The sequence below is a fragment of the Poromitra crassiceps genome (genome assembly GCF_964638095.1).
Source record: "Poromitra crassiceps genome assembly, chromosome: 4".
NCBI lineage: Eukaryota > Metazoa > Chordata > Actinopteri > Beryciformes > Melamphaidae > Poromitra > Poromitra crassiceps.
In genome coordinates this window covers 5,596,961-5,619,830 of record NC_139626.1, presented here as the reverse complement: position 1 = coordinate 5,619,830, position 22,870 = coordinate 5,596,961, and the positions used below count along the sequence as shown (strand labels likewise).

The 22,870-nt window shown below is 44.3% G+C and overlaps 1 protein-coding gene across 1 annotated transcript in view; it reads right to left on the bottom strand.

The window, feature by feature from the left end:
- Positions 1–22,870, bottom strand: part of myo15b (myosin XVB) — a gene marked incomplete at both ends in the record, with an annotated part of 88,949 nt that overhangs the window by 27,245 nt on the left and 38,834 nt on the right. The window contains 19 exons of the mRNA XM_083635083.1: positions 1,806–1,912; positions 2,932–3,193; positions 3,671–3,758; positions 4,199–4,337; positions 5,327–5,446; positions 6,241–6,319; positions 7,207–7,398; positions 8,575–8,678; positions 9,192–9,254; positions 9,404–9,442; positions 9,955–10,039; positions 10,354–10,421; positions 10,646–10,755; positions 11,505–11,690; positions 13,190–13,262; positions 16,953–17,122; positions 17,344–17,579; positions 20,327–20,422; positions 22,389–22,513. Coding sequence (XP_083491209.1) covers positions 1,806–1,912; positions 2,932–3,193; positions 3,671–3,758; positions 4,199–4,337; positions 5,327–5,446; positions 6,241–6,319; positions 7,207–7,398; positions 8,575–8,678; positions 9,192–9,254; positions 9,404–9,442; positions 9,955–10,039; positions 10,354–10,421; positions 10,646–10,755; positions 11,505–11,690; positions 13,190–13,262; positions 16,953–17,122; positions 17,344–17,579; positions 20,327–20,422; positions 22,389–22,513 — 2,342 coding nt within the window. The remainder of the gene's footprint in view (positions 1–1,805; positions 1,913–2,931; positions 3,194–3,670; positions 3,759–4,198; positions 4,338–5,326; positions 5,447–6,240; positions 6,320–7,206; positions 7,399–8,574; positions 8,679–9,191; positions 9,255–9,403; positions 9,443–9,954; positions 10,040–10,353; positions 10,422–10,645; positions 10,756–11,504; positions 11,691–13,189; positions 13,263–16,952; positions 17,123–17,343; positions 17,580–20,326; positions 20,423–22,388; positions 22,514–22,870) is intronic.

Sequence of the window (22,870 nt, the reverse complement as noted above, 5' to 3'; positions counted from 1 at the left end):
ATACTGTAGTTAGCTTCTGCCAGAGGGTTTTTTTGAGGATTCTGGCTCATTTTACAAGAGCCGAGGATTCTTTTCTGCTTTGACTTTTTGAACACAAAGTTCACAAAAGTACTAATAGAATGTGTGCTTTCTCTGTCTAAAAGAGTTAGTTTGTAGAGTTAGTAGTTATGTAGATATTAGCCGTTGAGTACAGCATGGTTTCAGCGTCTGAAAATTTATTTTGAGAGAAATGGCTTTTTGTGAAATTCGATAGAACAGTCACTTTAACCATTCATTTTTGGCATCAGTAAGACCGTCAGACATCTAAACAATAGTTTTGAACAGTAATTTCCTCCATAACAGCAGGAAACACCCCTCTCCCTTCAAACTCCTCCCTCCGTGTGTCTTCTCCTCCTTCCTCCTGGCTCTGCAGCGGGCGTGTCAAGCGCGTTGCTGCTGCTGCTGCTGCTTGCCTGCCTGCGACGCTCCTTGTGCGAGTCAAGATGGGCCGGGGAATGCGTGGGCGATGGGCAGATGTTGATTCTGGCCTTTCTGCTGTGTTTCAAAGTGTGTTTCACCTATAATCTATTATGCAAATCGCTCTCCGCTCTCTGTGCTGCTGCTGCTGGCGCGGCCGCTCGGGCAAGTCTGGATGACTGTAAAATCGCCAAGCAATTTCCTTGAGAATGGCTTCCTCCCGCCGCTGTTTTTTCTTTGCTTTCGCTCGGCTGGGGGGAGCACTGTCAACACTTAGTGGGTCGGTAAAATAGATTATACACATTCAATACCTCCAATAATTGTATAGGAGACGTAAAAGGGATTGATCAACGCCCCACCGTCAAAAAAAAATAATCGAAAACGTGTTAACACGTCATTGGCAGTGAACGTGTTAATATTAATGACCTCGTTAATATTAAAGAACTCGTTAGCTGGTTTAATGAATTGTGCACATGAGCCCTTGACTTTTCCGCTCCATTCACTTCCAGTGCTGTCCCAGTTATTGGTACAACCCCTTGGATCAACAACATCACAGTAAAGAAGGCAATATAGGAAAGCTGAACTTAGTTAGGAAAAAATCAAAACTTGAAGTTCACCACCTCCATATGATGGATGGTGGATGAGTTCTACTTAGACCAGTGGTTCCCAAACTTTTCCGGGTCATGGCCCACTTGAAAATCTCAAAAATGTTCACGGTCCACATCCGACTGTAAACTGTATTGGATTCAGGGTGAAAAAATACATAACTTCGTTATTTCGAATCCCACATAGGTTACGCCAAACCCCACATAGGTTACGCTAAAACCACCACCGCAAAGCGTCCTACCTGTCGTTGGCCAGTCGGCAGGAAAGCATCGCGGGACTTCACGAGACTTGGTGACCGAGATCACGTTTGAGGTAATTTGATCCCTGTGCGACTCCAGGAAATGGCCTGGGGCGAAATATCACTGTGGTGGATGTTGAGGGATCAGATTATGACGATATTTGGGGAAAACGGGAATAAAAATAGCTATTTAGATGCAGGAAAGACAGGCTCACACTTGGCCCCAAATCAGCTCCATTTTACAACTGACTTGGACGCTATTGATCTCAAAACAACACTAGGACGGCCAGAAACGCCGCGGACATCACTGGGTGAGTGGTCAAATCATAATTAATGCCAGGAGATGGGTCCAGGTTAAAAAAAAACGAAATTCTCCTTTAAAGGGTCGCATGGTGAGTATCTCACACGTATACGTTCTTGTAGACAGAGTGGGTGTGCTGGGAGAAGGACAAGGAGGTGTCTACCTCAGTCCCCAGCAAGGCACTGAACCCGTAGCCACTCTCACCTCTTTGCGTAGGAAGAGTTTTCCCGGCATGGCAGAGTAGGAGAAGTAGACGCTGGCAGAGAATTGGTGGAGCTGGGAGCGGACACTCTCCTCCTCTGGCATCAGATCTATACATCAGGTCAATATCACAAAATTAATTAAATTACTACTGTTCTCACCAATTATAAATTGATTGTTTCCAGGGTTACATATTTGGTTAATCTGTGCAATAAAATTACAAGTACAATAAAATAAAATAAAAACACACACACACACACACACACACACACACACACACGGCCTGTGTGCATGGCATCGGTCTGATATTCCTTTATAAAGAAATAACAGACCGCTGAATTTCGTGATTGACCAATCAGAATCGAGCATTCAACCGGGCCGTGTAATAAATACTATTATACAACATGTAGTTCCGACCAAGCAATCCGATTGGTCAAGGACCGTTCTCAAATGAGCATAACAGCACACCTAGCCCTTCTTAAATCGTTCATTTAAGAACGCCCTCATCGCTAAAATATCACTCCTAAGTTATAAAAGGTTGAGAACCCCTGCTGTAGATTCCCTCACTAATATCACATATACTAATAACATATACTTTAGATTCACTCACTTATAACATACTAATAACATACTGTAGATTCACCCATTATTGCGACTGGAAATACCAAGAAGTAACCCCACTTGATTCTGTTTCCTTTAGGGGTAAAATATTGACCTATTTGACTTGATTTGATTATTTTAATGTCGTGCATTTTGCCCGTTCTTTTATATGAACCTAATCTTTTTTAACTTTGTAATCCTTGTATTCCTCTATGCTCTTTTCTTTCATCTATTTGATGTAAAACACTTTGAATTGCCTCTGTATGAAATGTGCTACAAATAGACTTGAAATGTTTTATGAAATATGTTATATCAACAAAATTTGACTTGATCAATTTAATTAAATGATATTGCGCTATTGTATAGTTGGCTCCCTGCATGTCAAACCAAATAACTTTTGAATGAATGTTGTAAAACTGTGTGTTGGTTTTGGAAAATGAACCTCGTCTACACGGCTTTCGCAATACTGTTTCTGATAAACACGGCTAAAGTCAGTGAACTCAAACACTTCCTGACAGGCAACTATTACTTATCGGAGGTGAGTAGCTCCGGATGAGGGCCGGGGCAGCCACAGGCGGGGGGTCCGGGATGCTGTGAGGGATGGGGGGAGGCGATGGTGGTTTGGGCGGAGCCTGCTGGGCGCGCTGCGAGCCAAACAGGTCGGCCAGGGAGCGCTGCTTCTGCCTCATGCTGCTGGAGATGGAGCGCCCCCTGGTGGATGGAGGAGACGGCTGCCAGGGAGGAGGCTCCTCCTGCTTGGGCTTCACCGGCGGAGGAGGCACCCACTGGTTCTGTTAGCAGGGAGCAGGGGGAGAGGATGGAGGAGTGTAACACATACAAATGTGTGGGAGTTTTATACCACTTTAACACTAAATGCCAAAAAATTACACATTTACTTGTATTTTAATAGCAAAATGTTTCTTCTGATCTTTTGGTAACAGTAAACCCTGGTTCAAAAACATTCAACAACTGACAAATTATAAAATATTATATTTTTTTATATTTAAAAAAAAAATCTTTAATTGGCCAAATCTTTGCCTATACTGTATATTCAAGAAAAATATTGGTATCGGCATAATATCGGTATCGGCAGATATCCAAATTCAGGTATCGGAATCGGATCGGAAGTGAAAAAAGTGGATCGGTGCATCCCTAGTGTGTGTACTGGCTGCCGTGCACTTCCAGGTAGAGATAATAAATCCAAAATAGAAAAACAATAACCATCATATTTCTACAGTCTTATGTTCTTTTTTGTTGTAACTGCGTACCCGTTGTGGGACTGGTCCTTTGTTCCTGAGCTTGGCCAGAGCTTGCGCTTTGGGGTCGCTCTTCTTTACAAAATGGCTGATAGGAGCTCTGTGGAGAGGGTACAATACATTCATTACAAAAAGCACAGTAGCCTTCACACACCAATTTATTTTAATCATTCTTTTTAGCTCCATTGTCAGACAAAAACTATCACGCCTGGAGTGAGAAAAGACTGGTTTCCATCAGAATGTTTCCCTTAATGTATTAAGGGGAGAAGTTTTAAGTTATTAAATCGTCCCATATTCGGGGGACACAGTTTGAAGAAGATGAAGATGCATGCTACAAAAATGAAATTTTAAGCCACAAGGTGATGGCCAAGTCATGTTTGATTTTTGGTAGGCTATAGCGCCCCCTCTGGGGGAAAAAAAAGGTACCAGCCGCCACTGGGTTTGACGTGCAGAAGACGGTCGTTATACGTGAAAATGTTTGCTGGGTAGTTTAGATGGAACTTTAAAGGCATTGGATCCCTGACGGGCTGTGAAACTCACCTGACTGGCTCAAAGGGTTTGGGCTCCTGGGCGGGTCGACTGTTGTACTGTTTGATGATGTCCCGGATGTTGGAGGTGGGTTCGGGGCGGGGCTTGGGGTCGGCTTTCGGGGAGGCCTGGGGGGAGGTGGGACGCCTCACTGTGGGAAATGAGAGGACAGGCAGCGAAGGGGAAGGAATTATATGAATTAGTTTCCTTCATAAACTAAACATGGAGCTTAATCCCAGATCAAATGTACATAAAATGTTGTATTTTGTGATTGTAATGTCATGTCTGAATGTATGTATCTATCTTTGTGCCCTGGCTTGATGTCTTGTCTTTTTTGTGATGTTGTAAATGGAGCTGCTGGAGACACATTTCAGACTTGTTCTGACAGTAAAGTATTATATTATATAATAAGGTTAACTTCTCCACCGGGACTTGCACGTTGTTATGGAAATGAGAGAGCATCTCGTTGTCTCCAGTCTAACACGTTGACTCCGCGGCTGAATTTTTAATGTTTATGTAGTGCATGCAGTCCGTAGCATCAAACAATGCAGTATGCACACTTGAAACATGTCGGCTTGTAGAGAAACAAATCGTAAAACACAACTGTTTGACAAGGGGTAAAAGTAGCCTACTCCAACAACAACACACACACTGCCCACGTCATGCATGAGAGATTACCATAAGTGACTGTGAATTCAGTCTGAGCGCAACACAAAAACATACATGGCTCTACATTGTTCTCAAACACTGCCCGCCCGCATTTAGTTCATTTTTACCCTCAGGGTGCAAGTATTCCCACTAGTTTTCATATCCAGCAAAAGGGCAAAAAGAACATTGAACATCAAAGCAGTTTGGTTTCCTGATCATTGACAGAAGAGGAAACTGGGGGTTTAACACACACATAAAATCATAACAAGTAGTTTAACGAATTAGTATTTCCAGGAAGTAATAACATTATTTTTGGGAGGAGTACATGCAATGAGTAAAGCTTTACTTCATTTGAGTAATGAGGAAATGCAGAATGAGATCCTTGCTGTTTACGATCAGAGCTCAAGTTCTTTATGATCTGGAGGTGAAGGGCAGATATTCCAGATAGCACAACTTCTTCCATAGTTCCTCCACCTTGTTTCGTGGTCTTACCCTCGGGCTTGGGAGCTGTGGGCGGGGCCATGGGAGGGGGCGCGGGAGGGGAGTATTGTCGTCTGGGTGGGCTGGTTGGGGCCGGCTTCGGGGGTTTGGCTGCAACGTGGGGCGGACTGCCTGGAGAGGGAGAGGATGGTGTTATCATCTGAGTGTGTGGTGAGTGCAAGCAGAAGGAAGCAGTGTGACTGTTGATCAGTGCTTGGTCTTGCTGGTCAGCAGGGTTGGGGGGTTAGTTTAAAAATGTCAGATACAATTGCTAATTATCTGTTAAAAAAATGTATCTATTACTTTGCGTGACTTTTGGATTACTTTTGAGTAAAGCTGACTGGTTTTGTGGGGGGAAACTCTGGCTTGCAGAGGACTAGACGAGTATGGTAATCACTGGCCAAGAGCGCTATCTATCGTATGGCAGTGAAAAGACCCATTGACGCAGATTTGCGTCAATGGCGGGGAAGCGTTGATTCTGAAATAACGCAATGTTGCGTCTATGGTGGAGAAAGAGTTAATAATAATACAATAACAATAATATTTCCATCTTCGGATTACAGTGCACTGATATTATCTGGTTTCTAGTCTTTTGTAAGAGCCAAGTGTGTTTTTTTCTCTCCGCGGTTTGATGCTTTATTTACAGGGTATTTGCACCACACCTATGATACTAACATAAAGTAGACAATAAGAAGAGTCAATATTTACAGTGCACAGCCACTTGGATAAATACACAATATACAGTAGAATAAATAGAATATACAATAAATGTATTTTAATTTTTTATTAAATGTAATTGCAATCTTGATTACACCTTTATTTCTGTAACTGTAAGGGATTACAGTTACCTTTTTTGTATCCTGATTACAGTAACCCGATTACATGTAATCAGTTACTTCCCAAGCCTGCCGGTCAGATCCACTCACCTATCTTCTGGAAATAGTTCCTCTTATCTCTGAAAGACTCCAGATCCTCTGGATCGACCAGAACCTCGTCTCTCTCTGGCTGTGAGGGAAACGGACGTCAGCAGACAATGAGTTACCACAAATACAGAACTGCTACCTAGAGATGCCAATACATACCAGCCAATAAACATACATACTGAACACAGAGAACATAGGAGAAGCTGAAACCTTAATGATCCCAATGGGCCGATGTAGCAGGTATGGGATACAGCAAAGACAATAGAGTACCACAGGCATGACATTTTTGTAGTCGGAAGGCGGAAGTCCCGGACTTCCTGGATTTTACAGGGAAAAGTCAATGGGGTTTTATGAGGATTTAACTTAAATGCATAAAATAAGGTATGTGGTTAACAAAGATTTATGGGAGTGGTAATTTGGATTTTTTTTTTCTCTTTTTTATGTGGCATGTTTTTAATGATATACATATTTTAGTATGCTATTATTATATTTGTGTATATTGGATGTGATGCATATTTTCTGTACATTCTATTGATTGTCTGTTATGTAAATGTATTATTGCTGCTTGGACCCCAAGGAAGACTAGCGGGCGTCTTGGCGTCAGCTAACGGGGATCCGTTTAAATAAACACATAAACAATAAACATACACAAATATAGTACTTCCAAGTTCAGGTCAAGGGAGAGGATTGGTATGTATTATACAGGGGTGACAATATAGAATGTGCTCACTCACCCGGGCCTGACTGTGTGTAATGTCACTTTATCTCCTTTCATTTTGAATAAATAGCCTAATTGTGAGAGGGGTCCCCTCTTTCCACTTGGGCACCTGCCCCCCAAAATGTCTGTGCACATCACTGCATCATGTGCCTTTCCGTCGCTGCAGCTCACTGAGACAGGCATGTATGTTTTACACACCGTATACACACACACACACACACACACACACACACACACACACACACACACACCTCTGGCTCATAGAGCTTGCGGCTGGGGGTGCGTGTGGGTACGCGCACTGCGGCCCGGGTGGGTGGGGGTGAGGGGGGTGGAGGGGAGGGCGAGCGGGCGCGCTCCACGGGGCGTCGGTCCGACCGGCGCCTCTGCTGCTCCTGCGTCTGCTGCTGGGACAGGGTCATCGCTTGGAGGGTCATCTGCTGGGCCTGGGAGAGAGGACGGGGGTGGAGGAGATATATTTTATATATTCATTCCTTATAAAAGGGAGTAAGTGGGTCCTGGCTGCGTTTTTGGTCTGCTATTTTTGTCGCACATTCAGTGAGATTTTGGTCAGTAATGATGTCACTGATGATGTCACAATGTCTATGACACCATCCAGTGATGTCACTCGAGCACTCGATGATGTTATCAGTGATGGTCACTCAAGAAAATTGTGATGTCACTGATGATGGTGACTGTGAAATTGAGTAAGTGGGCTCTGTCTGTCTGCGATGCAATGTCTATGTCAAACTAGCTTAGGCTATAAATGTCAGGATATATAACAAAGACTGTTTCATGTGAATGCTCTATGTTTATGTATCTGTCCCTATAGAAATAAACTTTTCAATCAATCAATATGACATCATCAGTGATGTCACTCAAGCACTCGATGATGTCATCAGTGATGGTCACTCGAGCAATTGTGATGTCACTGACGATGTCTTTGAGCGAGCCCACGAAATGTTGCTTCGGCAATGATGTTACACGCTCAGTTGTTGCTGAGAGCTGTCTCCTCACCATGGGAAAGACTGAGAGGTGTCTCCTCACCATGAGAAAGACTGGGAGGTGTCTCCTCACCATGTCTCCTCACCATGAGAAAGATTGGGAGGTGTCTCCTCACCATGAGAAAGACTGAGAGGTGTCTCCTCACCATGAGAAGGATTGGGAGGTGTCTCCTCACCATGAGAAAGACAGAGAGGTGTCTCCTCACCATGTCTCCTCACCATGAGAAAGACAGAGAGGTGTCTCCTCACCATGTCTCCTCACCATGAGAAAGATTGGGAGGTGTCTCCTCACCATGAGAAAGACTGAGAGGTGTCTCCTCACCATGAGAAGGATTGGGAGGTGTCTCCTCACCATGAGAAAGACAGAGAGGTGTCTCCTCACCATGAGAAAGACAGAGGTGTCTCCTCACCATGAGAAAGACAGAGAGGTGTCTCCTCACCATGAGAAAGATTGGGAGGTGTCTCCTCACCATGAGAAAGACTGAGAGGTGTCTCCTCACCATGAGAAAGACAGAGAGGTGTCTCCTCACCATGAGAAAGACAGAGGTGTCTCCTCACCATGAGAAAGACAGAGAGGTGTCTCCTCACCATGAGAAAGACAGAGAGGTGTCTCCTCACCATGAGAAAGGCCTGCTGGTTGATGAGTTGCTGCTGTGAAGCCGCCATCTGCATGGGATCAGCAACGGGCGGAGCGACCATAGCGGCTTGGGGCATCATCATGGCTGCAATGGGAATGAATATGGCAGATTGCAGTTTTAGTTTCTCAGGCAGAAATAATCTCATTGGTTGTTAAAATCTTTGTGGAGCCAATGAACCACAGCTTTTCAGTGCACTCTAGCTAACTATAGCTATAGCTATAGCTAACTGGCAAACCTGAATGGCAAAGAAGGAATGATCTCTGGACAAAATATAAATGAAAAATACAAGTGGCAATAAAACTTTGCATTCACTCATGACTATGACATTATGACATGATATTGCAGTCTAGCAGGCTAAAGACTATAGTTTGAACTTGGAATGTCAGTGAGCGAGGCTAACGAAAATAGTCTGATGTCACATAATATCATTGACAGCCTAAGATAATTTGCAATCTTTGTCCCTAGATGGCCTTATCTGCATGAATATTAACATGGGCATGTAATATACATGGAACACTACATACACTGCAAATTCTAGATTTATGATATAACTGTAGCAATAAAATGTGAATTGGAAGGTTTATCTAGTAGAATTACATTGCATGGTTGGCATCATGGGAGTGGCACCATAGCCAGCCATGGCAGGATTGACTGGCATTCCTACACAGAGAGTATGAAGATTATAAACAATAACAACACAGTTTATGGTCTGCCCCTTCTAATGAGTATGAAAAGGATGAAAGAATTTTCTTTTACGACATAATACGGTAAACAGTAGATTGTTGGTGATGAAACCATGATGCACTTACCCATTGGCTGCCCATATACTGGCATTGTCATAGGCATACCTGAGAAAATAGAATTATTGTTCCTAATTACAGATCACCCAAAATTAGTAAAAAAACAAACAAAATGTCTAACATAACATAATGTTATTAAATGATTCTTGGAGTGACATTAAAGCACTTTAGCACTGTAAATTTAAACGTTTTTATTTATCTTATTTATTTAGTTAAGTTAAGTAATCCTTTAATTATTTATCCCCATGGGGAAATTCATCCTCTGCATTTGACCCATCCTCTGCTAGGAACCTTCCTAGAACTAGGAGCAGTGATTACCTCACACTACCCGGATGTCCAATAGTTTCATACTACTACTGAGAGTAGAATATGACATTAAAAACATATTTTCGACATATATTTGATCTGTGTTTCTTAAAAATGTACATTATAGAAAGTCCAGTTGGTTAAAAAATGATAATACTGCCTATATAATAAAGCCGTTTGTATTGAAACCCTGCAACTATCCACTAGGGGGAGAATAAGAAAGGGAAATTGAACAGGAAATCCAGTCTTCCTACCGGCTCCATACATGCCAGGATGCATGGGTACGATGCCTCCTCCTCCTCTCATCCTGCGGTTCAACATGGCCACTCTTTCCATGTCCTGCACACATGCAGAACACAGGAGCACAGTTACGGGAGGAGAGAGGGTAGGAAATACAAGCCAATCACTTCACACACTCAGTAATAAGATACAGGAACTGACTTAACACACTCAGTAATAAGATACAGGAGAGAGAGAGAGATACGCAATCCACCAAAGACGAGTGGCCGCCGCTCTTACACAACACGCTCCACACAAAACACCATGAAAGTTTTCTATAAATAACACTTTTCAGGAACAGGCAACACAGCCCCGCGCCATAACTACAAGTTACAGGTTAAAATGAGAAAAATAAATGAGGTGAAAACACTGACTGGAGGTCCTTGGTCGAGCACAGGGTCAAACAGGTCATCCACATAAGCATCCATCTGTCGCCTACGGCCTAGGAACATAGGTAGAAGGTGGAAGAAGAGAGGTACAAATTACATTTTGTGAGGAAAGTGCAAGGCTAGTAGTCACATAAGTTTACTTGACCCCCGAAAGGCACTCTGGGCACAATCGCTTGGAACGCAATCAAGTGAAAGTGAATCCAGAGCGGCCAAGAGGACAGACAGCTTGCTTTCCGGTAGCTGGAGAGTAATTGGGGGGCAGGGTGAGAGCACCTACCCTCCTGTGGATAAGCTCTGCCCCAGGGTTTGGAGTCAAAAGCAGGCAGGCCAGGAGCTTGCATGGGGGGTGCCGGGGGGATGAAGCCGTCCAGATCTGCGGGCCCCATCCTGGAGGAAAAGAGAGGGGGGGGGGACGGGACTAGACTCAATGTTCTTAGTCATTTTAAATTAAAAAGTTCCATACTTTGATTTGTTGTTAGTGTTCAATATGATTTAGGCAGATTGACATCTTGGCCCTGCTAACTAGGTCATACCCCTAACCCTAACCCTATAGATAGAAGATTGTTCACAGCCACAAATGTCAGAATATGTGAGATGACTGGCATGCTTTCCATTTTAAAACTCCAGACCCTGTGTTCTTTTTTCCCATACTGTGGAATCTCAGTAAGGTGTTAGTGACGGAGAAGAATCCAAACCGCACACTCTGGCTCTAGATGCAAAAAAAGTTTGACAATTTATTTGAAAACTTTTCGGCCGGGTTGCCTTTGGTCAACAACACCTCTGCCGGCTTCTCTCCACCTCCAAGTCCTCCCTCCACAATTCCGGGGACAGAGCCCTTCTCCAGGGCACCTCCCAGGCTCTGGAACTCTCTCCTCCGAGATATCAGAGAGAGTCCCTCACAGTCTTTCAATCACACCTCAAGACCCATCTCTTCTCCACTGTCTTCTCTTAGCCCCACCCTGCCCCCCATCCATCCTTCTGTGTCTGTGTTATGTTTCTCTCTCTGTTGTTTCACTAATGCCACCCCTCACTGTAGGGTTAGGGTTAGGTGTGGCACACTGTATAGTGTTAAGCCACTTTGAGTTCTAGAAAAGTGCTATATAAATGCCATGTATTATTATTATTATTATTATTACTGCCTGTCCCCGTGGCTGCTGAACAGGTAGTCGCTGTGTGTGGAGGAGGGAGTGCCCGGGGGAGGCAGCGCTTCGGCCTCAGCTCCGGCCAGCAGGTCCATGACCAAGTCAGAGCCGGCCAGATCCGACCAGCCCTCATCAGCCAGGAGAGACACCGACCAGCCCTGCACCGCCTCTGACACGCCTCTATAACACACACACACACACACGTGTACGTATGCATGCACACACGCACGCACACACACACACACACACACACACACACACACACACACACGTGTACGTATGCATGCACACACGCACACACACACACACACACACACACGTGTACGTATGCATGCACACACGCACACGCACACGCACACACACACACACACACACACACGCACGTGCACGCACACCCACACATACACACACACGAGACAGATTTATTATAGTTTTGTATTTTTGATCAGTTTTTATTTTGATTTCGTTTATAATTTTGGTTTTCAATTCAGTTTAGTTGCAGTTAGTTTCCAGAGTGGGTTTGCTCGTTTCAGTTGAGTTTTTATTGTTTAAAAAAAAATTGTTTAGTTTTTATTAGTTTGAGTATTAGGGCGCTTTCACACTGGTGCCCCGGTACCGTTCCCGAGCACACTTGTACCCAAATTCAGCCCAGTTTCGGAACGTTTGATGAGTGTGAATGTTGCGTTCCGTTTCGCGTTAGTCACGTGATATCTCTTGCCCCGGAAGTGAGTTTCCCATTCATTTTCTCCATAGAAATTAAAAAAAAATCTGTATATAATGAGTTTTAAGGCTGGAACCAAGCCAACCCATGACCTACTGAATCGTGAGTGACCATAAAACATTTCAGTTGGAACAAAAACAAAAGATAACAACCGGGAGAAAATATTTTTTTTTTTGGCAGAGTGTAAAAATCTTAAACATAATATCGTGAAAATGGAATGAGATGATAGTGTTGCATTATATATTCGAGACATCACTTTTGTGGGGAGAAATAAATTGAAAGTCAGATCTGACTTGAATGCCACTTGTAAAATCGCCTTTTCCACCGTTTAACGTTAGTGCGACCACTATTTTGACTGGCGGCTTTTGGGCGATGTAAGAAGCGATCACTTTTTGGCACATTGCCACCCCAGGTTGTCGCCTGAATAATGCGTTGAAGGTTTTCTATGGAGTGGAGAATTGCTTTCTGAAATAGATCTCTGATGTATTCTACATCGGAAAATGTCATTAAAAGTCTGTCTCGTCATTCCTGCTGAAGCCTGCAGACTTTATGTGCAACACACATCATGCCGCATCCACCTCCCCCCCTACTCCCCGCCCTCCCCTCGCACGCTCTATACTAAAATATATATTATATAAAATATTATATATATAAAATATATTATATAAAAACACGGACCTTTTCCTCATGTTTAGAAACAACGATCCCTCATGTCTGGAAGGGTGAGTCGGGTAAATACCCAGGCCTGATTTAACAGGCACAGTCCGGACTTCATGTGTGGAAATGTCTTCAGTCTGCAATATTCAGTCTGCGACATTTATTTACATGAAAATGTAGTGTGATTTTTATTTCAGTTAACGATTCTTTTTCACACCCAGGTTTAGTTTTTACTTTAGTTTCAGTTAACTATAATAACCTTCATTCATACACACGTGTCCGTTTGGGAGCAGTTGACTACCTGAAAAGGAGAAGCCAGGAGGCCAGCTGCTCCCCTGTGGTCCAAGACTCCACTTCAGCTGTCAGCTTCTCATCTGAGAAAAAGTAGGAAATTACATTATTAGAGTTCGACCCATATGGGACGTTTATTTTGCGCCAATATTCAATATCTTTAAAGCAGCTACGAGCAACTTTTTCGATTGTTATTAAACAGTATAATTACAATATTGATGCATCACATCTTACCTATAATAGTAGCTGAGACCAAAGCCGTGTCAATCGGAGATTGCTCCCTTAGGTGATTATTAAGTCTGTGTCTGTCTAAACTCGCATCAACAGGGGGCTCTCTCTCTCTCTCGCCTACCGCCGGCCCGGCTACACCCGGAAGTGAAACGCGGAAGTGAAACCCGGAAGTGAAACGCAGCTGCCTGCCTACGCCGTTTGCGCTGCCTAGCAACATAACATAAACAATGTGAACGCCACGCATACTCTCGGGAACATCTCTCGTTATATTCTAACAGGTTTTTTGGAAGTTATTTTGTGGTTATGGCTGAAGTGGCTGCTGCAAACCGTTTCATTTCACTTCCTGATCTTCCCTGGCCACAGACAGACTACACTGGCCGATTCACTCGGGGTTCAAGCGAGACTACTCTGCGTTGGTCTCGTCGACTATTAGAGGTAAGATGTGATGCATTGATATTAAATTCATACTGTTTAATAACAATCGAAAAAGTTGCTCGTAGCTGCTTTAAAGGACAAAAAATCTAAAGAAATCAGTGTTTCACTCAGAATTGCATTCTTCTCAGGGTGGAAAAGCCTCCAAAACCGCTTTTTTATCCCAGATTTGGACAGGAACATTCTCCATTGAAAGCGAGACTAATGACATTATTTTAGGATTAGCAGTTCTTTAAAGCAGTGGTTCTTAAGGTGGGGTCTGTGGACCACCAGGGGTCCTTGAGTGGTTTCCAGCAAATAGATAAATCATTAAACCTCATAATTATTTCTATTTCATTTACAAGAAAGAACACAGTTAGAGAATGTAGAATAGTGACTGTTCTGATCACAATTTTTCTGTTATCTTTCTACCTAAAATACAGCTAGTCATGGGATTCTGGACAAAATCATTTTTTTTCTTTCTTTCTTTTATACTATTTTTTTTAATATTTCCCCCCCTATTTTTTTATCCCATTTTTATCCACCATTAGTGCAATTTTCTTTCTTTCTTTATCCTGGTTGCTGCTCCACCCTCTGCCGATCGGGGCAGAGCCGAAACTGGCTCCATGCTTCGAGACATGGGCAGTTAGCCAGCCGCTTCCTTTCACCTGTCAGGGAAAGCTTCACCGGTAGGACATAGCACGTGGGAGGATCACGCTATTCCAACCGGTTCCCCTCCCTCTGAACAGGCGCCCCTAACGACCAGAGGAGGCAGCCCATCAGCAACCAGGATATTGCATGTTTTGGTGAGGGGTTCCTATATGAAGGAAACCCCCAGGGGGCACGGGGAGAACATGCAAACTCCACACAGAAAGGCCCTTTTGATGACCCCAACCGGGCGGCGGGCACTCGAGGACATGCGGACGGGCACGCGCTCCTTCAGCGCTCACAGCGTCCCAGGCTGGAATCGAACCCAGTTACCTTCTAGCTGTGAGACAAAATCATATCTAACAATAAAAAATATTCTTAGCTTAGAGAGACAATATCTGTGGCTTACTTAATGTGGACTAAATTAGGGGTCCTTTTCCCCCACTTGTTTTTTTCCCTTCAGAAAGAGAAAACAAGGGCAAACATAATGGTATAAAAAGAGAATATGGGCGTCCGGGTAGTGTAGTGTGGTAGATTCCCTGCCTACCAACACGATGGTCGCAGGTTCGCGCCCCCGTTACCTCCAGCTTGGTCGGGCGTCCATACAGGCATGATTGGCTGTGTCTGCGGGTGGGAAGCCGCAGTTCCCACCCGCAGTTCGGGGCGGAAGGGAACTGGTGGGAATAGCATGATCCTCCCACGTGCTACGTCCTGCTGGTGAAGCTCCCCGCTGTCAGGTGAAAAGAAGCGGCTGGCAACTGCGCATGTGTTGGAGGAAGCATGGTACTAGTCTACGTCTCTTCGAAAGAAACAATAATTATGGTTTTCTTTGACGAAGATGAGACTAAAATACTCTTTTATTTTTATTTTATTTAACCTTTATTTAACCAGGTAAGTCATTAAGAACAAATTCTTATTTACAATGGCGACCTGGCAGAAGGCACAGCCTTTTGAAGGATAGGGGGTAGGGGATAACATAAATACAAAGTTAGGACAAGTTAAAACACAGTTAAAACATGGCAAGACAGACAGAGCAACAACAAGCAAACAGCCAGAGCAGACAGGCAGGGGATAAGTACTAGTTCAGGAAGCAGTTGCAGGTGTCAGTGAAAATGTCCATGATAGAGTCCTTGAAAGCTGACTTGGAGATGAAATTGTCCAGTTTTAGTCTTTTTTGTAAGACATTCCAGTCTGTGGGCACGGCAGAATGAAATGATGACTGACCGATTACAGAATGAGTTTTGGGGATTTTCAGCAGGATGAGGTTAGCAGAACGGGTGTTGTAGGCAGCAGTAATGCAGTAATTGCAGCAATTTTCAGCAAACCACACAGGTAGGGGGGTGACAGACCAAGGAGAGTTTTGTAGATTAGCATGAACCAGTGTATTTCGCGACGGGTGTGTAGGGATGGCCAGTTTACAGAGGAATATAAAGTGCAGTGGTGAGTTCTGAAAGGGGCATTAGTAGTGAAACGGATGGCAGAGTGATAGATAACATCTAGCTTCTGCAGAGTAGTTTTGCAGGCAGATCGGTAGATGGTGTCACCATAGTCTAACATGGGAAGAACTGTCATTTTAACCAGGCTGAGTCTAGCAGAGAGAGTAAATGAAGAGCGCATTCTATAGAGAAAGCCAATTTTTGATTTGACCTTGGCTTGCAACTTGTTAATATGATGAGAAAACAAACAGTGTTGTCCAGCCATATGCCCAGGTATTTATATTCAGAGACCTGCTCTAGGATACTCAGCTTTTTAGTAAAACCTAAAACTTGACTAAATAAAAACAGGATGAGGTTGACTAAATATGCTAAAAACTAACAAGGACATTTGACACAGGACTAAGACTAAGACTAAATTTAAAAAATAGGCGACAAAAGTAACACTACTTTAAGGCAGGGTGACCCACCACCTAATCAATGGTAACTCTGGGATATTACTGCCTTTAAATGATAAACATGATAAACATGACTGAAACATGACTGAAAAGTGAATAAATATAAAATTACTGAGCAATATCATGACGATATATCAGCACACCAAAATAAGCCAGAGGTCTAAGCCAGAGGTTTTCAAAGTGGGAAGTGGGTCTCCCCTGGGGGTATCCAAACAATTTCAGGGGAGGCTCAGTGAATGGAAGTGAACAAATATTACTTTAGTTATCAAAAGGAGGTCATAGCTTAGCCTAAATGTGTGTGATTTCGTTAAAGAGATACTGTAGTTCAGAGATACAGCGGTTTTGGTGAAATGTAGCCTACTGTTTTCCCTTCTTTCCCAGAGTCACAAACAAGTAAATGCCTTCGGACTGACCTTTTTATGTATTTAGTCTGAAGTATGTCAAACAGCAATATCAGGCAATTGTTGAGTGTCTGTGATCAAATAACATTCATGATCCCATAGGCATGTCTGAGGGGAGGCCCACAGTCTCAGACTTTGAAAACCCCTGGTCTAACCCCAAGACATGATGCTAAGCGGTGCAGCAGGCTCACCGTTGAAGGTGTGTACATCCAGCACCATCTTGCCTCTCCTCTGGGTGGCGGTCCACTCCAACTGTGTGGGGGGGTAGAGGCGTGCAGAGGGGGGCGGGAGCTGCAGGGAGGTCAGCAGCTTGTGTTGGCACAGAGAGCGGTACTCCCCCGGACCCCCGTCAGACACATACCTGCCGGGGCGGGATAGAGACAAAAGTCCAAAGAACTGATTGACTTTCCACGGCCACTGGCCAAAAGGGTGTGTGGAAATGGGTGGAGCCAATCATAAAAAGGCACCCAAGTTCCAAAACAGATTCACGTAACACCACGGAAATTTGTAGAAGAGTTGGCGGAGGTAAAGCTTCACCTCAGTCAATAGATGTTACAAAGCTCGTAACCAGGGACCACCTACTTGAGCAGGGATTTGTCCAGTGTGGGCGAGGGGGTGAAGGCACTGAGGCAGCAGGCCAGGAGCAGCCATCCCCGCATGCTGCCTTCCTCCTCTGACAGGCCCCAGGTGTGGTAGACGAGCTGGGCCAGGATCTCATCCCTCAGGCTGGGCTGGCTCTGGCCCTTCTCCACGATGTAGTTCCCCAGCATCTGCTCCTGCCAGCCGTTTAGGTCAGACTCACCTGTAAAGCGCAGGATCTGACGAGGAGATAAGAGACGACTATCTCACTTTGATTGCTCTCTTTGATATATGATTGCTCTCTTTGATATACATCTAGACCACTGAGCAATTTGGTGATTGTAGTCATTGGTAATTGGGAAAGAGACAATTGATCCTCTTGGATCCCTTTAGACTACAGTACTTTTTCACTTGAGGTTCGTCAAAGTCATTTGCGTTAACAGGGAGTTTCTGCACTAAGTCGTCTGCTACGTATGGTTGTGGTGTAAGGAGCTGGCGGCTCGGGGGTTAATGTGGTATGACCTGGCGCGTCTTATGAGCTGGCACCTCAGGGCTTAATGATGTATGAGCTGGTACCTCGGGGGTTAATGCAATATGAGCTGGTACCTCGGGGGTTAATGCAATATGAGCTGGTACCTCGGGGGTTAATGCAATATGAGCTGGTACCTCGGGGGTTAATGCAATATGAGCTGGTACCTCGGGGGTTAATGCAATATGAGCTGGTACCTCGGGGGTTAATGCAATATGAGCTGGTACCTCGGGGGTTAATGCAATATGAGCTGGTACCTCGGGGGTTAATGCAATATGAGCTGGTACCTCGGGGGTTAATGCAATATGAGCTGGTACCTCGGGGGTTAATGCAATATGAGCTGGTACCTCGGGGTTAATGCAATATGAGCTGGTACCTCGGGGGTTAATGCAATATGAGCTGGTACCTCGGGGGTTAATGCAATATGAGCTGGTACCTCGGGGGTTAATGCAATATGAGCTGGTACCTCGGGGTTAATGCAATATGAGCTGGTACCTCGGGGTTAATGCAATATGAGCTGGTACCTCGGGGGTTAATGCAATATGAGCTGGCACCTCGGGGTTAATGCAATATGAGCTGGTACCTCGGGGTTAATGCAATATGAGCTGGTACCTCGGGGTTAATGCAATATGAGCTGGTACCTCGGGGGTTAATGCAATATGACCTGGTACCTCGGGGTTAATGCAATATGAGCTGGTACCTCGGGGTTAATGCAATATGAGCTGGTACCTCGGGGGTTAATGCAATATGACCTGGTACCTCGGGGTTAATGCAATATGACCTGGTACCTCGGGGTTAATGCAATATGAGCTGGTACCTCGGGGGTTAATGCAATATGAGCTGGTACCTCGGGGTTAATGCAATATGAGCTGGTACCTCGGGGGTTAATGCAATATGACCTGGTACCTCGGGGTTAATGCAATATGAGCTGGTACCTCGGGGTTAATGCAATATGAGCTGGTACCTCGGGGGTTAATGCAATATGACCTGGTACCTCGGGGTTAATGCAATATGACCTGGTACCTCGGGGTTAATGCAATATGAGCTGGTACCTCGGGGGTTAATGCAATATGAGCTGGTACCTCGGGGTTAATGCAATATGAGCTGGTACCTCGGGGGTTAATGCAATATGAGCTGGTACCTCGGGGTTAATGCAATATGAGCTGGTACCTCGGGGGTTAATGCAATATGAGCTGGCACCTCGGGGTTAATGCAATATGAGCTGGTACCTCGGGGGTTAATGCAATATGAGCTGGTACCTCGGGGTTAATGCAATATGAGCTGGTACCTCGGGGTTAATGCAATATGAGCTGGTACCTTGGGGGTTAATGCAATATGAGCTGGTACCTCGGGGGTTAATGCAATATGAGCTGGTACCTCGGGGGTTAATGCAATATGAGCTGGTACCTCGGGGTTAATGCAATATGAGCTGGTACCTTGGGGGTTAATGCAATATGAGCTGGTACCTCGGGGGTTAATGCAATATGAGCTGGTACCTCGGGGGTTAATGCAATATGAGCTGGTACCTCGGGGGTTAATGCAATATGAGCTGGTACCTCGGGGGTTAATGCAATATGAGCTGGTACCTCGGGGGTTAATGCAATATGAGCTGGCACCTCGGGGGTTAATGCAATATGAGCTGGTACCTCGGGGGTTAATGCAATATGAGCTGGTACCTCGGGGGTTAATGTCATGACCTGGCACCTCGGGGTTAATGTCATGACCTGGCACCTCGGGGGTTAATGCAATATGACCTGGCACCTCGGGGTTAATGCAATATGAGCTGGTACCTCGGGGGTTAATGTCATGACCTGGCGCCTCGGGGGTTAATGTCATGACCTGGCGCCTTGGGGGTTAATGTCATGACCTGGCGCCTCGGGGGTTAATGTCATGACCTGACGCCTCGGGGGTTAATGTCATGACCTGGCGCCTTGGGGGTTAATGTCATGACCTGGCGCCTTGGGGGTTAATGTCATGACCTGGCGCCTTGGGGGTTAATGTCATGACCTGACGCCTCGGGGGTTAATGTCATGACCTGGCGCCTCGGGGGTTAATGTCATGACCTGGCGCCTCGGGGGTTAATGTCATGACCTGACGCCTCGGGGGTTAATGTCATGACCTGGCGCCTCGGGGGTTAATGTCATGACCTGACGCCTCGGGGTTAATGCAATTTGAGCTGGTGCCTTGGGGGTTAATGGGGGGAGTGTCTGTAGGGGTGGGTGCTGCCGCTCCGTGGTATCACTCGGACACAAAACATGACACCGCACACCCGTCCACCAAGGCCATTTTATTATAGGAAGGATACTGCATATATCATTTGTCAAATGATTCCATTTCCACAAAGTTATATTATACTGTGAAGTCAAACAGGGATATAAGAGGCATTTGCTGTGTGTGTGTGTGTGTGTGTGTGTGTGTGTGTGTGTGTGTGTGTGTGTGTTGTGTAGTCTGATTTACCAGTTTGTAAATCTCCAGGGCGGTTCTGCCATCGTCGGGCTCCAGAGAGGTCAGTGGTCTCTGGAGGGAGTATCCCTGAGGCTGGCACCAAGTATCCTGAGGAAGACACAGCGAGGGAGAACATGACATGACAGTGAATTATGATGACATGACAGTGAATATGATGACATGAGTGAATTATGATGACATGACAGTGAATTATGATGACATGAGTGAATTATGATGACATGACAGTGAATTATGATGACATGACAGTGAATTATGATGACATGAGTGAATTATGATGACATGACAGTGAATTATGATGACATGAGTGAATTATGATGACATGACAGTGAATTATGATGACATGACAGTGAATTATGATGACATGAGTGAATTATGATGACATGACAGTGAATTATGATGACATGAGTGAATTATGATGACATGACAGTGAATTATGATGACATGAGTGAATTATGATGACATCACAATGAATTATGATGACATGAGTGAATTATGATGACATGACAGTGAATTATGATGACATGAGTGAATTATGATGACATGAGTGAATTATGATGACATGCCAGTGAATTATGATGACATGACAGTGAATTATGATGACATGACAGTGAATGACATGACAGTGAATTATGATGACATGACAGTGAATGACATGACAGTGAATTATGATGACATGAGTGAATTATGATGACATCACAATGAATTATGATGACATGACAGTGAATTATGATGACATGAGTGAATTATGATGACATGAGTGAATTATGACATGACAGTGAATTATGATGACATGAGTGAATTATGAGTGAATTATTCCTGCTTTATTCATGTGAGATCACGATCACATGACAAATCCATCTTGCCACACTCCAATCTATTGGTTTGAATCTGAACCACCAGTGGTTCACACCAACCAGCGTCCTATAAGGCAGCTAGGGGCGGGGCTAGGGGCGGGCAGGCTTTGGTGCCAGCGAGAGCGAGCCTGTGATAGACGTGAGAGACAGACGGTTCATCCAATCACCTGCCAGGCATTTGAAAGTGCCCGCCCTTTGAAACGCTTTTCCGAGCCACTCGTTCCCAGTTGGTTATGTGAAAACAAACCATCTGGCAATGTCAGGTTATGTCTGTTGTATTTAATCTAGAATTACATTTAACTAGACTTAAAATCTTGTTTTTCTTAAACAAAAGGGGGTGACATGATTTGACATGATTTTCAATTTATTAACATTTATTTATTTTTTATGTTCTTTATAGCAGTTCAGTCATCTGTCTTCTTCTGCCTTGGTTTAAGATATAGTGTGTGTGTGTGTGTGTGTGTGTGTGTGTGTGTGTGTGTGTGTGTGTGTGTGTGTGTGTGTGTGTGTGTGTGTGTGTGTGTGTGTAGGTGTGTGTGTGTGTGTGCGTGCGTGCGTCCTACCACTCTTTTTTATTTTTTTTATTCCTCAAACCAGTGAAACTGCATTTGGAAACATGGAATCATTTCATCCCAATGTATTTTTTTCCCATGTTTCTAATGAATACAAAAAGGTTTTGGAAGATTGGGTAGTTGGTCAACCTGTAAATAATCCCCAAACCCAAATCTGTGTAAAGCCTGATATGGAATTGTAAAAGGCTGCTACAGGATTCTCTCATCTGCTAGTGCCAAGTGATGTCACCATGCCTGAAAGTGATGTCACCATGCCTGAAAGGTGATGAGTATAAATGAGTGTGATGAATGAATGACTAGCTCAACTTGCTCGTGTTTGTTTGCACGTGTCACCAAACACTGTTTTCTTCTAAGTATTGTCAATGTCTGTATGTACTGCATCATTTAATCTTTTACTCCAAGTAAAACACTAAATATTTCCACAGGAGACAAATAAAGTGAACCTTGACCTTTATTATTATTATTATTATTGTTATTATTATTGTTAATATTATTATTATTATCTATTACTTTACAGTAAAGTACATAGTTTGAATCATGAACGTGTGTGTGTGTGTGTGTGTGTGTGTGTGTGTGTGTGTGTGTGTGTGTGTATTTTCATGTCCTCACCCTGCCAACTATACTTACCTTTAATATGAGTTTGGCATAGCGAGAAAATGGGTAGCGGTCTATATCCTGAGGCAGGGAGAGCTTGTGTTCTGCTTTCACCTGCGGCGGTGCGACCTCTGTGACTCCTGAGATCTGCTGCCGCCCTGGTGGACAGAGGGGGAACTACAATCACAAACCATTGACAAGTCTGTGGCATATTTTTCATGGGTTCTGTACGAACTCTTCTGTAGGGTATGTCGTACGTACAGTAGGTGTAGTTTGTTGTCTTATCCAATCCAATCCATTAATCTAGTTTGTCTTGTGTCTATGCCCCAGCCTGGTGGGTCGGCGCACATAGATACGTACTGTAGAATGTTTCTGAACCAAAAACATGTAGTATATCAACATTTCTACAAACGTGTGTCATAGAGCCTGCTATTGAAATAGCACGGTGCCGAGTAAACAGTAAGCGTGTTGTGGTCAGGGTGGATGGAGGCCGTAAACACTTGCCTTTCACACCG